Source organism: Coregonus clupeaformis, chromosome 18, assembly GCF_020615455.1.
Source record: "Coregonus clupeaformis isolate EN_2021a chromosome 18, ASM2061545v1, whole genome shotgun sequence".
NCBI lineage: Eukaryota > Metazoa > Chordata > Actinopteri > Salmoniformes > Salmonidae > Coregonus > Coregonus clupeaformis.
This window is the reverse complement of record NC_059209.1, coordinates 20,842,122-20,858,070: the sequence shown is the minus strand read 5'-3', so window position 1 is coordinate 20,858,070 and position 15,949 is coordinate 20,842,122. Positions and strand designations below refer to the sequence as shown.

Here is a 15,949-nt window from a genome sequence, read left to right as displayed (position 1 = left end):
GGGGAAAAAACACTTATCAATTTTAGAATAAGGCTGTGACGTAACAAAGTGGAAAAGTCAAAGAAAAAGTCAAGTTATCATACAAATACAACTCCAAGTTAGAAGTATCAGAACACTTAGAAAGGTAGTTCTAACCTTAAATAGGACTGGGAAAAGTGTCAAAAATAAGAAAGCAATATATTCCATAGTACACTAGAAACCAGCAAAACATGAACAACAACAGTCTAAACATAGCTGAGGGCAATTAAGCATAATGTCCACTAGATGACAGCAAATGAGTGTAGACCCATTGGATAAAGATTTCAGCCAGGAACAAGCTCGAGCTCAACATCATCTGACTCTGAAACAAGCCAGGACAGCCAAGGGTACTGTATTTATGAAAGCACAATTCACTCTTGAGAAAACAAAACTCTTCATACCCTTGCAGTCAGTTCTTTGGCATGGGGAGAGGGGCTGTTAGCATATTCTTCTAGCCTATTCACTCTAGGTGTAGGTGCTGTAGGTGCTCATACACGACAATACATGACTAGACTGTCTAAAAGTCAAGCCCCCCTAAAACCTTTCACATCTTTGTTAACAGCCCATTTCACTGCGCCATTATTGACTCTGAGTGTAAGAAAACACTTACCAGTCTACTGTACCCTTATTTGTTTACAGATAACATGGTTTCTTTTATAGTTACACATCCTCATGATCAGTCTTCATGTCTTTCCAGGACACTTGCAGTACAAACAAATCTTCTGCAAGAGGTCGAAGCAGTGGGTGCTGAAGAAAGTGTACAAGCCCAGAACCCACCACTTCAGGGAGAGGCTTTTCCACCTTGTTGTGAAGTGCAGAAAGGACCAGACGGTTGTCTACAAGGAGCCAGAGTCACAGCACCCCAAACCCAACATCCCTGCCAACATCGCCACAGCGCCAAAGCCTGCTAAACCAGCTGCCATTACCCAACACAAGAAGAGGTGCAACAGTTGAAGAACATTCTGGAACCTGCCTGCAATATTCAACCAACACAATATCCATATTCAGTTAGACTGATGTTGTAGTTTAATATAGAATACCTAGTATGCTCACAACTGCATTGTGGTATAGCTATTGCTAGCTTGTACATATGTATATAATGTTAACGTTAGGTAGCAAGTGGCTACTGTGCTTGAAATTTAGCTAGCTTGTTGCTACCTGGATAGCTACTAGTAAACAATAGCTGGAACGACCGAGCGAACAGACGCGAACTGGCTGAGTCAATTCAGTGGCTAGCTTTGCACTTGGCTAGCTAACAGTAGCTGCTAGGAGTAAGTCATAACCTACATTTGTGTTTAGTTTTTTACATATTGATAGCCCGAGTCGTTCAAGGAATTTGGGACATGGGTGACTAGTTAATGTTAGTTTGGCTCTCTCTGTGTGTTCGTGCCGTGAAAGGAGGGGTTCTTCTTTGTCTGAAAGCAATGGCTAGCTAGTTTGCTAACTATTCTAGCTAACTAACTGGCTGAATAAGTTGACGACGGATTCGCTCAAGCTGTCGGGACTAACCTACAATGTTAGACACGGACACGAACGATCTGCTTGCGTGTTGATACACTGGTGGTTTGTTGTGGCCGAGTATTGGCGCTAAACCGTGTTGTTGGAGTCCGGCATGCTAGCTGGCTGTGGCGTCTTATGACTAGGTGCCAGGACGATTTTCACGGAATAATACTGCACCTAGTTAGCTAGCTGAATAAACTAAGTTAGTCTATTCCTAGAAAACATTGAACCGCTGTAGTTTACAACAATTATAGTTTCTGAGGTGGAAGTTGGGAGAGTTATATTTGGGAGTTGTGGTGAGGGAGGCCCCGCTCTCTCCTTTCCCAGATGTTTAGTTCATTTCATTCCGATCTCCTCTGCATTATTGTAGCCATCTGCTGCAGCCTGTCAACTATGCCTCTGCCTATCCCTGTTCTCTCCTCTCCGCACAGGCTACACAAACGCCTCACACCGCGTGGCTGCTGCCTCTCTAACCTGGTGGTCCCTGTACGCACCACCCATGTGGAGTTCCAGGTCTCAGGCAGCCTCTGGAACTGCCGTTCTGCTGCCAACAAGGCAGAGTTCATCTCAGCCTATGCTACCCTCCAGTCCCTCGACTTCTTGGCGCTGACGGAAACATGGATTACCACTGAAAACACTGCTACTCCTACTGCTCTCTCCTCGTCTGACCATGTGTTCTCGCATACCCCGAGAGCATCTGGTCAGCGGGGTGGTGGCACAGGAATCCTCATCTCTCCCAAGTGGACATTCTAAATTTTTCCCCTGACCCATCTGTCTATCTCCTCATTTGAATTCCATGCTGTCACAGTCACTAGCCCATTTAAGCTTAATATCCTTGTCATCTATCGCCCTCCAGGTTCCCTTGGAGAGTTCATCAATGAGCTTGACGCCTTGATAAGTTCCTTTCCTGAGGATGGCTCACCCCTCACAGTTCTGGGGGATTTCAACCTCCCCTACGTCTACATTTGACTCATTTCTCTCTGCCTCCTTCTTTCCACTCCTCTCCTCTTTTGACCTCACCCTCTCACCGTCCCCCCCTACTCACAAGGCAGGCAATACGCTTGACCTCATCTTTACTAGATGCTGTTGTTCTACCAATCTCACTGCAACTCCCCTCCATGTCTCCGACCACTACTTTGTATCCTTTTCTCTCTCGCTCTCCTCCAACACTACTCACTCTGCCCCTACACAGATGGTAATGCGCCGTCGCAACCTTCGCTCTCTCTCTCCTGCTACTCTCTCCTCTTCCATCCTATCATCTCTTCCCTCTGCTCAATCCTTCTCCCTCCAATCTCCTGATTCTGCCTCCTCAACCCTCCTCTCCTCCCTTTCTGCATCCTTTGACTCTCTATGTCCCCCTATCCTCCCGGCCGGCTCGGTCCTCCCCTCCAGCTCCGTGGCTTGATGACTCATTGCGAGCTCACAGAACAGAGCTCCGGGCAGCTGAGCGGAAATGGAAGAAAACTAGACTCCCTGCGGACCTGGCATCTTTTCACTCCCTCCTCTCTACATTTTCTTCATCTGTTTCTGCTGCTAAGGCCACTTTCTACCACTCTAAATTCCAAGCATCTGCCTCTAACCCTAGGAAGCTCTTTGCCACATTCTCCTCCCTGCTGAATCCTCCTCCCCCCCCCTCCTCCCTCTCTGTGGATGACTTCGTCAACCATTTTGAAAAGAAGGTTGACGACATCCGATCCTCGTTTGTTAAGTCAAATGACACTGCTGGTCCTGCCCACACTGCCCTACCCTATGCTTTGACTTCTTTCTCCCCTCTCTCTCCAGATAAAATCTTGCGACTTGTGACGGCAGGCCGCCCAACAAACTGCCCGCTTGACCCTATCCCCTCCTCTCTTCTCCAGACCATCTCCGGTGACCTTCTCCCTTACCTCACCTCGCTGATCAACTCATCCTTGACCGCTGGCTATGTCCCTTCCGTCTTCAAGAGAGCGAGAGTTGCACCCCTTCTCAAAAAACCAACACTCGATCCCTCTGATGTCAACAACTACAGACCAGTATCCCTTCTTTCTTTTCTCTCCAAAACTATTGAGCGTGCCGTCTTTAGCCAACTCTCTTGCTATCTCTCTCAGAATGACCTTCTTGATCCAAACCAGTCAGGTTTCAAGACTGGTCATTCAACTGAGACTGCTCTTCTCTGTGTCACGGAGGCTCTCCGCACTGCTAAAGCTAACTCTCTCTCCTCTGCTCTTGTCCTTCTAGACCTGTCTGCTGCCTTTGATACTGTGAACCATCCGATCCTCCTCTCCACCCTCTCCGAGCTGGGCATCTCCGGCGCGGCTCACTCTTGGATTGCGTCCTACCTGACCGGTCGAACCTTGGCAAGATGGAGCTGCTCTTCCTCCCGGGGAAGGACTGCCTGTTCCATGATCTCGCCATCACGGTTGACAACTCCGTTGTGTCCTCCTCCCAGAGTGTGAAGAGCCTTGGCGTGACCCTGGACAACACCCTGTCGTTCTCCGCTAACATCAAGGCGGTGACCCGATCCTGTAGGATCATGCTCTACAACATTCGGAGAGTACGACCCTGCCTTACACAGGAAGCGGCACAGGTCCTAATCCAGGCACTTGTCATCTCCCGTCTGGATTACTGCAACTCGCTGTTGGCTGGGCTCCCTGCCTGTGCCATTAAACCCCTACAACTCATCCAGAATGCCGCAGCCCGTCTGGTGTTCAACCTTCCCAAGTTCTCTCACGTCACCCCGCTCCTCCGCTCACTCCACTGGCTTCCAGTTGAAGCTCGCATCTGCTACAAGACCATGGTGCTTGCCTACGGAGCTGTGAGGGGAACAGCACCTCCGTACCTTCAGGCTCTGATCAGTCCCTACACCCAAACGAGGGCATTGCGTTCATCCACCTCTGGCCTGCTGGCTCCCTACCTCTGCGGAAGCATAGTTCCCGCTCAGCCCAGTCAAAACTGTTCGCTGCTCTGGCACCCCAATGGTGGAACAAGCTCCCTCACGACGCCAGGACAGCGGAGTCACTCACCACCTTCCGGAGACATTTGAAACCCCACCTCTTTAAGGAATACCTGGGATAGGATAAAATAATCCTTCTACCCCCCCTTACCCCAACCCACCCCCCCCAAAAAAATAAAAAAACATTGTAAAGTGGTTATCCCACTGGCTATAAGGTGAATGCACCTATTTGTAAGTCGCTCTGAATAAGAGCGTCTGCTAAATGACGTAAATGTAAATGTAAATGTATAATTGTGTTTTATAGAAGTGTACTGACAAGTGACTAAATGATTCCAGCTGCATCAGAAACCAATTAAGTGTTGACTTCAACTTCTGGATCAATTCATTGTGATATCCATGACATTTATTTGGATAAAATAGTGAAGACTTACAGAAAACGTTTGACCTGTGTCATTGCCAACAAAGGGTATATAACAAAGTATTGAGAAACTTTTGTTATTGACCAAATACTTATTTTCCACCATAATTTGCAAATAAATTCATTAAAAATCCTACAATGTGATTTTCTGGATTTTTTTTCCTCAATTTGTCTGTCATAGTTGACGTGTACCTATGATGAAAATTACAGGCCTCTCTCATCTTTTTAAGTGGGAGAACTTGCACAATTGGTGGCTGACTAAATACTTTTTTTCCCCACTGTATACAGTTGAAGTTGGAAGTTTACATACACTTAGGTTGGAGTCATTAAAACTAGTTTTTCAACCACTCCACACATTTCTTGTTAGCAAACTATAGTTTTGGCAAGTCGGTTAGGACATCTACTTTGTGCATGACACAAGTAATTTTTCCAACAATTGTTTACAGACAGATTATTTCACTCATAATTCACTGTCACAATTCCAGTGGATCAGAAGTTTACATACACTAAGTTGACTGTGCCTTTAAACAGCTTGGAAAATTCCAGAAAATGATGTCATGGCTTTAGAAGCTTCTGATGGGCTAATTGACATCATTTGAGTCAATTGGAGGTGTACCTGTGGATGTATTTCAAGGCCTACCTTCAAACTCAGTGCCTCTTTGCTTGACATCATGGGAAAATCAAAAGAAATCAGCCAAGACCGCAAAAAAAAAATTGTAGACCTCCACAAGTCTGGTTCATCCTTGGCAGCAATTTCCAAACGCCTGAAGGTACCTCGTTCATCTGTACAAACAATAGTACACCGGTATAAACACCATGGGACCACGCAGCCATCATACCGCTCAGGAAGTGTTCGTCTCCTAGAGATTAACTTACTTTGGTGCGGAAAGTGCAAATCAATCCCAGAACAGCAGCAAAGGACCTTGTGAAGATGTTGGAGGAAACCGGTACAAAAGTACCTATATCCACAGTAAAACGAGTCCTATATCGACATAACCTGAAAGGCCGCTCAGCAAGGAAGAAGCCACTGCTCCAAAACCGCCATAAAAAAGCCAGACTACGGTTTGCAACTGCACATGGGGACAAAGATCTTACTTTTTGGAGAAATGTCCTCTGGTCTGATGAAACAAAAATAGAAATGTTTGTCCATAATGACCATCGTTATGTTTGGAGGAAAAAGGAGGATGCTTGCAAGCCGAAGAACACCATCCCAACCGTGAAGCACGGGGGTGACAGCTTCATGCTGTGGGGGTGCTTTGCTGCAGGAGGGACTGGTGCACTTCACAAAATAGATGGCATCATGAGGAACGAAAATTATGTGGATATGCAACATCTCAAGACATTAGTCAGGAAGTTAAAGCTTGGTCGCAAATGGGTCTTCCAAATGGACAATGACCCCAAGAATACTTCCAAAGTTGTGGCAAAATGGCTTAAGGACGACAAAGTGAAGGTATTGGAGTGGCCATCACAAAGCCCTGACCTCAATCCTATAGAACATTTGTGGGCAGAACTGAAAAAGCGTGTGCGAGCAAGGAGGCCTACAAACCTGACTCAGTTACACCAGCTCTGTCAGGAGGAATGGGCCAAAATTCACCCAACTTATTGTGGGAAGCTTGTGGAAGGCTACCCGAAACGTTTGACCCAAGTTAAACAATTTAAAGGCAATGTTACCAAATACTAATTGAGTGTATAGACTTCTGACCCACTGGGAATGTGATGAAAGAAATAAAAGTTGAAATAAATAATTCTCTCTACTATTATTCTGAAATGTCACATTCTTCAAATAAAGTGGTGATCCTAACTGACCTAAGACAGGGAATTTTTACTAGGATTAAATGTGAAATGGTGAAAAACTGAGTTTAAATGTATTTGTTTAAATGTATTTGGCTAAGGTGTATGTGAACTTCAGACTTCAACTGTATCATGTCCCAATGTCCATCGGTTCAGTGGTGTAGCGTGTCTGACTATGAATGCAGCAGCTAATCATTCTCAAATTCATTAGAGGCTAATTCATATATACAGTGAGGGAAAAAAGTATTTGATCCCCTGGTGATTTTGTACGTTTGCCCACTGACAAAGACATGATCAGTCTATAATTTTAGTGGTAGGTTTATTTAAACAGTGAGAGACAGAATAACAACAAATAAATCCAGAAAAAACGCATTTAAAAATATTTGTTGCATTAGCATATGTACTAACGTGCATCTATAGGTACAGTGCCGCCATATTTGAATGCAGCAATTAATTATTCTCAGAACCATTAAAGACTGACGTAATAAGTCTAAATACAAAATCTGGAGTGAATCTGATGTGTGGTTCATGAGGAGAAGATGATTGCAGATGATTATTGTCAATAACTCAGCCATCTTTTGACAAATCCCTTAGCTTTTCTCAAACTAAGTTAAGACATGTACCATGGGCCTACAGTCCTATGGTTCATGATAAGAAGATTTTTGAAGTATGTTTAGCATATTTTAGCATATTAGCGTATGTGCTAATATGCATCTACTGGTATAATGTGGCCATCTTTGAATGCATCTGTTATTTTTTCAAATTCTTTATGGACTTGTGATGAGTCCATAGAACAAATTTGGAGGGAATCTGACTTTTAGTTCATGACAAGTAGATTTTGTATGATTATTTTAAGCATTTGCATTACATTGTCAAAAAAGTGAATTCTTAATAGTTTCGTTATTTTTTTAAGATATCAATGCCAAACTGAACATGGCTCATCATGGTAATGGCTTTAATGAACCAAACATTTTTCAAGTTAATAGGCCATTGTGGATCTGATTTCCTGATTTATCAATAATTCAGCCGTCTCTTAACCAACCCGTTAGTTTTTCTTAAACTAAATTAAGAGATGTACCATGGGCTTACCTACTACATTTGGTGTTTAGAAAATAATTTTAAAAAGCTACCAATCTATGCTTGAGTTATTTGACCATGCCAAGAAGAATACACAGAAACAATAGGTTTCACAGCTTTTTGTGAACCCCAAAAATATATCTGATAACTAATTTATATTACCTCATTCCATGTGTGTTTTTATCTGGTTGTGTTATATTATGTTGTGTTGTAAATGTGTTGTGTTGTGTTGTGGCCGTGTTAGCCATGGAAAAGAACAACCTGATGAGGCTTGCTCACACCATACCTTTCACACCTGTCTCCATAATCGGTAAGACATCAGCTAGTCACGTTAAAGGGATAGTTCACTGTTTTTGAAGTTTCTATTATTTTTTACTCCTAGGGTGTGGTTGTTTCCTCCAAAGTGTTCTTACATTTGTTAGCTGGTTATGTAGCAATTTATAGAATAATTTCTGTTAGGGATGGATTCAAAAGCATGCCATTGCCTCCCTAATACCCATCTCCCCCATGGTTGCATGGTCCCTGTAAGCAGGAGAGGTGGTGAGTGTCTACTCCCTGGAGGAGGTGGAAACTGCAGGTGCGGAGTCCTCCATAATCTCCTGGTTGCCCCGGGGGCTGTCTGCAGTGCTGCAGCCGCTGTCCAGCGAGGGCTGTCTAGACGGGGCTCTGCGTAGGACCATGCGCGTGTTGTGTACCTGGGCCGAGGGGGACGTCCTGAGGGTGGGCTGCGTGTACGTGGTCAAAGCCTTCCAGCCCAAGGTGATCTGCACCTGGCAGAGGGTCTTCCACAGCGACACCCCCCTCCAACTCTGTCTGCGGGTATACAATTCATATATAACATCATCATATACATTATATACTGTAACATCATATATTGTTGTTGGGGCCAGGAGTGTTTTCTGACCATGAGACCAGTTAAACTCTGGGCCCTGGTTATTGTTAGCCTATAGTATCTTATAGTTATAGGCTTTAACTGGTGCTCAGATTCTTTCTTGTTCAGGTCACATAGTCAGGGAAAACCCCTGACTACAATTATGTACATCCACTTTCCACAGAAAGCTGTTCACATCGTTGTCTTCTTATTTTTACCCTAATGTTTTACTTGGCATGTGTTACATCCACTAATAGCATCATTCTGGCCTTCTCTTGTTCTTACAGGAGATACAGCAACAGAGAGCTGCTCAGAAACTCATGCATGTGTTCAATCAAGTCAAACCAGAAAACGTGCCACATTCTCCCAGGTTTTTACTCAACAGCTAGGAATTGTCTACATTACACGTGTGTGTGTGTGTGCTTGTGTGAGCTGATTGAATCTGTCTGTGTATGTTTGAATGTGTGCACACATGTGTACGTGTGTTCATATGTGCATCAACTTATGTGTGTGTGTGTGTTATGTGTTACATATTTGAATGTGTATCTCCCTCCTAGATTCCTGGATGTGTCTCTTCTTCACTGTCATTCAGACGGCCAGTGGTTGACCATAGAGAGGAACCTGGTGGGAGACTTCAGGAAGTACAACAATAACACAGGAGAGGAGATCGCCCCCTGCTGTGGGATGGAGGAAACGCTCCTGGCCTTCTCCCACTGGACCTACCAATACTCCCGTAGAGAACTAATGGTGCTGGACATACAGGGTCTGTCTCTCTGTCCTGTTCTGTCTGTCCGTCCGTCCGACCCATTCTGTTGCGCTGTCTGTATATCTGACTATGGATAGATTTTAATTTAGTTAACATCATGCTTTCCTCTTTATTATTTATACTGTTTTGCATCCACATCACTTAACAGGGTTGTCGTATAAACTACTACATTGAATTGAAGTCTCTTCTCTCTCTCCTTAATCTTTCACAGGAGTGGGGTTGGAGCTTACAGACCCATCAGTCATCCGAGCGGACAACAAATGGTACTCGCCTCACACGGTGGAGGTTCAGTGTGTGACACTGACACTTATCATCTTCTTGACATATATTCTTTTGAGGTTTAAAGATGTCTGAAAAACTTAGAATTTTGAGTACTCTCTTCTGCCCCTGGTCTACCTGTAGCTTGACTGGTGACATGGTGTTTGGTCCTGCTAACCTGGGAGATACTGCCATCCAGAGCTTTGTCCTCAAACACACCTGCAACTCCTGCTGCAAGAACCTCAGACTCTCAGGTGAGAGAAAGTAACTATTCAGTCCACCACTTTCATAAGGGGTTATAGAGGAGATAGAGTGTGTGTGTGTATGCGATCTTGTAATGTGTGAGAATGTGTGGTCAGTTTGGCATGTGTAATCAGAGAGTGGATCTGTAGCGTGCACGTGTGTGTGTGTGTGTGTGTGTGTGTGTGTGTGTGTGTGTCACCTTCATGTCTTCACCTGGGAGTCTCGTTGGCTTGGAGATGAAGCTCTGAACTTCAAATGATGATAGAACCAGCTAATTAAGCCAAGGGAAGCATTTCTTTTGATGACAACAAAGCATTGGAGGCAGGGGGAGGGACTTGCTTTGTGCGGTGTGCTGGGCTCTCTTTGATTACATATTAAACAGGGCTTTGTGCTGGCAAAGTGCTGTGGAGACATTAGCTTTGATTAGATATTAATCTGGGTAGACACGAGACACATGATACCAGCATCTAGAGGGAGCCTCGCCTCGGAAATTCACTCCAAAACAAACAAGTGAGCAAACAGACAAACACACACAGCAAACATTCAGCCATACTTGTTTTGATATTTTCAAAGGTGTTTTTTGTTTTTTTTGTTTTTGTGTCCTCTCCAAGATTCCCATAAAATCAAAACATATTATTATTGAAAAATCCATGGACCACCTCTCAGGTCTGATCAAATTATAGTTTTAGTGGTAATGACTGTGTCGACTACCATGTAGCTGATTGATGTTTGTGTTGTCAGATTTGAAGAGGAGCACGGACAGCTGTAGGAAAACAGAACACAGATCTTCTGAAGAGGAAAGAGGAGTGAACATGACCAGAGTGTAACCGCTTACTTGAAAGCAGATGTACGCCATCTTAACCTCTGGTTGGGTTGCCATTAAAGCATAGACACTGATCTAAGTCGGTTTTGTTTTTTCTCCCTAAATGGTTATGGATAGGATTTGGGAAGGCTAAGCTGATCCAGAGGTGTGCTTAAGGGCAACTTCTACCAGGAATGAAAGTACTCACTTGGGGCTTTGAATGGATAGTGTACATTGTATAACTTTATGTGGACTACCTCTTGCGTTAGATGGCTGGTAGGGCTTTGGTTGTAATAACGGTTAACATTGCACTAGTCTCAGCAGCAAGCCAGATGCCGTAGTCTTCCATTCGTTCCACCTATGGAGTGCATAGTGGAGGGAGGCCAAGGTGAATTAATGTTATGTTCATACACTCCCCTCCGTATTTATTTGGACAGTGAAGCGAAATTTGGCCCTATACTCTAGCATTTTGGATTTGAGATCAAATGTTTCATATGAGGTGACAGTACAGTATGTAAACTTTAATTTGAGGGTATTTTTTGAAATTAAAGCACTTTATTGAACTAGTCGCCCCATTTGATGGTGTCATAAGTATTTGGACAAATTCACTTATAGTGTATTAAAGTAGTCAAAAGTTGAGTATTTGGTCCCATATTCCTAGCATGCAATGACTACATCAAGCTTGTGACTCAACAGGAAACCGTCTTTAGAGACACTGACCAAATTGCTCTGGCTGGACTCAAGCATGTTATTCTTTTGGAAATTAAAACAAAACTTCATTTAAAAAAAGACGATTTATTTATCAGAGACATTGCACATTAAACATTCAATCTGGGATTTGTTTTTCAGCATAACAGACCCTCTCAAATTCATGAAATCATTTTTTTTTTCTGTTTTCAAACACTTGTGTATGTGTGAAATCATATTTTCATTTTTTAGCAATGTTGAATGCAAAAATGTATTGTTATGCTGCTTAGGTTCAAAGTGGTTACATGAAAAAACAATGCTTCTCATCTTTGGAAAATAAGCATTGACATAACTCGGCTGACGCATGGTTTATGGCTTACACAAGAATAACTAAATCTGGTCTCTTGGTAGTTGGAATTTGCACGGCTCAGACTCAAACTATTACAATTATTATAATTGATAGCACAGACGTTTAGATACTGTTATTAGTCCTTCGCTTATAGTGCAGTTCTCATTGAAGATGTCAGCATTGTAACCCTTAAAATGCTAGTTTGTCTTTGTGTGTTTGTGTGTGTGAATGGAAAAAGAACAAGACAGAAATGCATCCATAACATTTCTTTTATTTTTCTTCCCACAAAGAAATGTCTACAAAAGCGATAAAATATAGAATTTAACAAAAATCACTTCAGACCTTGACCTCATTATTTACATCTCGAAGGAGGAGACACTGAGATGGCTCAGGAAAACTCAGAACTTCAACACAACTGGATCACCAAAGCTCTTAATTTATGCATCTTGCTCTATCTTGCTCTCTCTCTCTCTCTCTCTCTCTCTCTCTCTCTCTCTCTCTCTCTCTCTCTCTCTCTCTCTCTCTCTCTCTCTCTCTCTCTCTCTCTCTCTCTCTCTCTCTCTCTCTCTCTCTCTCTCTCTCTCTCTCTCTCTCTCTCTCTCTCTCTCACTCTCTCACTCACACTCACACTCACCTCACCTCACACTCACACTCACCCTCCACTCACACTCACACACACACACACACACACACAAAGCTGGGTCAAAGTTCTAAGGTTTGAGCTGACTCAACAAGTGAAAAAAGCAAATATATAAACAAACAATACAATGTAATCAAATATACACTTGCCTCAAAATTCCCCTTTTTGATTGGTTCTCAAGTAAACTCAACAGTAAAGCAACTATTTCCCATTTCGCCAATCCATCTCGTCCTCTCTAACTATGGCACTTGAAAAAACGTGTTCCTTTTTTCCCCTTTTTTTTTTTTTCTTCTTTACCCCAAGTACCTTTTTAAGAGTTTTGGTCACAGATGCTACATTTACTTTACTTTCTCATCATGGGAAGCAAAGACATTCTAATCAATAAATTAACAGTTTCAACACTACTCCAATAGCACACATTATTAATGCATTAAGAAAGCATACAAAGCGTCAATAGAGCAAAGAACCTCAATTTCTCCCGCTCTCTCGTTCATTCACTCTCTTTCAGCCTCTCTCTCTCTTACACAAGCCCCCACACACACACAAACACACATATGCACGGGTTCTCTAAGGAGGCATAAGTTGGGGTGGAGTGTATTTGACTAAGTATGTGAAATGTTTTTGATTAAGTATATAAAATGTCAGCACACTTTGTCCAGTGGTCTCGTTGGGATAACAACCACATTTGTCTGCGCTCCGTGGTGTCTGTTGATGGAGTAAAAGGCGCATAATGCGTTCAGTCCCTCACGCTGAACACGCTACTCCATAACATTCAGAATAAAATAACCCCACCTCCCGCCCCTCCCAAACCAACCCATCAATCTGACCCACAGCATCGCATGAGAAAACACAAAAGCCCCAATGTTTCATTGCCATGAAACGGCATGCAAAGATAACAGAACGACAATAGGCTAATAGTAATATAAGAGTAGTAGTAATAATAATAATAACAATAATAATAGTAATGGTAATAAAATTAAAATAATCTTACAATACAGTAGTAAATTCTTTCCAGATATTATTGCTACAGTACCTTACAGTGTTGATTTGTCACTCAGATTACCAACCCCGTCCCCCAAACCAAACTCCCCGATTCACAGTCTAGAAAGGGAAAATAAAGACAAAGTGGGGTTGAATTCACTGTCCTATAGGCATGGAATGGTTGGACGCCAGCTTAGTTATGGTCTTCCTTCATTGTAACACAAGCAGCACATCTAGAACGGGTGGTTTTATGAACGCACCTGAAAATGTTATTTTCAGGACATTATTAACATGAATTTCTGGGACTATTGTAGATAATAGCTCTCCCCATTTATATGGACTCAAAATGCACCCGGACAGTGAATCTTTCCCACACACAGATACATATACACACACACACACACACACACACACAAGCCTTGTCTGGGTAGGTTCCTTCACTGGGAGCCACCAGCATATTTATATCTCCAAAAAAATGCTTACATTTTTCAAAAATATAAAAATGATATTTTTATGCAAAGACAGAAAAATTGTTGCTCCCTGAGAAAGATGCTGTGTAGTGCATCGAAATGCGAGTGATTGTCTTTAACTGACCTCTGACCTATGAGGGGAGAGGGATGGGAACTACTTTTTGGGTATGGAATGGGGCGCAGGGGGTTGGGGGGGAAAGCTATGACTAGGAGAAGCTCATCCTCTGTGTGTACAGAGGATGACAGGACAACATAGTGTTCACTGCATATGGGAAAGGGTCTGGGGAAATAGATATAGGAAGTCGAGGATAATGTTTCAGGTCATACTGTTCTGTACACTGGCACTGGCTAGCATCTAGTCTCCACTAAAAGCTCAGAGGGATTTGGCAACTGTGCGAAACACGGAAACGTGTCTATTATAACATCTAAGGAAATCCTCGAAGATCTTCAACATTAACATTTAAAAAGCATTTGAAAAACATTCTAAAATGTTAATAAATAAAACAAAACAGGAAGTGATTGTCTATCATAGTTTACTATAAAGGTTGTACAATGTATTGCAACTTTAAGTGGCAAACGTTTCAGTGAAGAATATCTATTACCCCTGTTCTAGAATAAACAGTGCAAGATCTACAGTCCCAGAGAGCACTCTCTGTAATGTGGAGTGTGTTTCAAGTTTCCATTTTAATCTGAAAGATTGAATGTCCGAATATTGTCAGTCAAATGGAAAGAACTGATCAGTGGACATACTGGCGTATCCACTCTAGCTAATCATGACTACCCTGTGATTGACTGTTCTAGAAGGATGAGGCTGAGCAGAGAAATGCAAGAATAAGGATAAAGCAGTGTGAAAGTTATATCTCCTCAGAGAGAAAGAGAGAGAAAGTATTCTTCATATAAACTGCCCAGTGATTAGGATGGGCGTAGATTGTGCAAAATGAGGGGGATGTAGAGAGGAAGAGGTTTATGCAGTGACTGTGGTTCTTATATTCACTGGCTAAGTAAGCCATCATGAAAAGACACCAAGATCAACACAGTCGTTTTGGCTAGGTGGGGTGGGGAGAGGTGGAGAGAGGTGGAGAGAGGTGGGGAGAGGTGGAGAGAGGTGATGGTAGGTTTAGGGGGGCTGGCAGGATGGCAATCTGCCAGAACCTTTTTTTCACCCAAAATAGAATATGTATGTACATATCTTCACCTTGAAAAGTAGCCTTAATTGTTTTAATCCTTCTTTTACAGTTTAATAGTTCTCAACTGAAAGATGCAATACCATCTTCACATATCAACAGAGCCCAGACAAGTGTTCTCGACCTACAGAAATCACCCCCCAGGTTTAACCCAATATTCTTTAACAAGTCTCATTTAAACTTTACAAATACTGTACACATGAATCTATCAAATACAAAAACACATAGACAAGGTATCAGCCACATAGGGCTGCTGCAGTTTTAAATTAGGACTAAAATAATAACAGAACAAGAAGTAATACTGGAATCCGCTCTGTGCTAAAGAATATCTACAATAGCTTTTCTGAATCCCTCCCCACCTTCAATATCACAATATCATGTAAAAAAAAAAAAAAAAGATAAACAAATTGACTTACCCAGTTAAAAGACAGTTTACATTTGCTAGTTAAAGTCTGTACATTTCTGATCAGTTCTGAAGAGCCCCTTGGTCATAGGTGCATTATATACATTCTTTAGACTGTATCGGTGAATAGGGTCGGATAAGTGCTGGACATTCCTAGTGTTTGCGGCTGTAAGTGTCTGGATGGTCCAGGCCTGGGGTCCGGGCTTTGCGGTTGCGGTAATGATGCATCCGTGGCCACGTTGTGGTCCACTCTCTGAGATTGGACCGTAGGCAGTCACTTGGGTATGCTGATGGCTGCATTGGGGTCGGGATTGAACAGCTCCTTGTAGAGCGGGGGGAAGAGCACATTGACCGTCTCGGGATGAAGCTGCTGGAAGGCCTGTAGCTCCTCGGTGTGGAGAGTACACAGGGCCGACAGTGTGGGGATCCGACCAATCAGCTACAGAGGACAGAGAGGAGTCAGAGGTCAAGAAGTCTCAGGCTGTACAAACCGCAGCTAAAGTGAAATAGGTTGTCTAAAATACATTGCCATCAGTTTTATCATTGGAATGTGATACAA

At 42.9% G+C, this 15,949-nt stretch overlaps 2 protein-coding genes across 2 annotated transcripts in view; one reads left to right on the top strand and one right to left on the bottom strand.

Annotated features, from left to right (window-relative positions):
- The window catches only part of LOC121550730 (transient receptor potential cation channel subfamily M member 6-like), a 73,247-nt gene extending 61,201 nt beyond the window's left edge, over nucleotides 1-12,046 (top strand). Inside the window, 7 exon segments of the mRNA XM_041863083.2 lie at nucleotides 7,981-8,046; nucleotides 8,266-8,555; nucleotides 8,895-8,977; nucleotides 9,165-9,370; nucleotides 9,585-9,636; nucleotides 9,776-9,885; nucleotides 10,616-12,046. Of these exon segments, the coding sequence (XP_041719017.1) occupies nucleotides 7,981-8,046; nucleotides 8,266-8,555; nucleotides 8,895-8,977; nucleotides 9,165-9,370; nucleotides 9,585-9,636; nucleotides 9,776-9,885; nucleotides 10,616-10,701 (893 nt within the window). The 3' untranslated portion in view covers nucleotides 10,702-12,046.
- A 306-nt stretch (nucleotides 12,047-12,352) lies between these two features.
- Nucleotides 12,353-15,949, bottom strand: part of LOC121550390 (nuclear receptor ROR-beta-like) — a 36,403-nt gene continuing 32,806 nt past the window's right edge. The window contains exon 10 of the mRNA XM_041862621.2: nucleotides 12,353-15,829. Within this exon, the coding sequence (XP_041718555.1) occupies nucleotides 15,665-15,829 (165 nt within the window). The 3' untranslated portion in view covers nucleotides 12,353-15,664. The remainder of the gene's footprint in view (nucleotides 15,830-15,949) is intronic.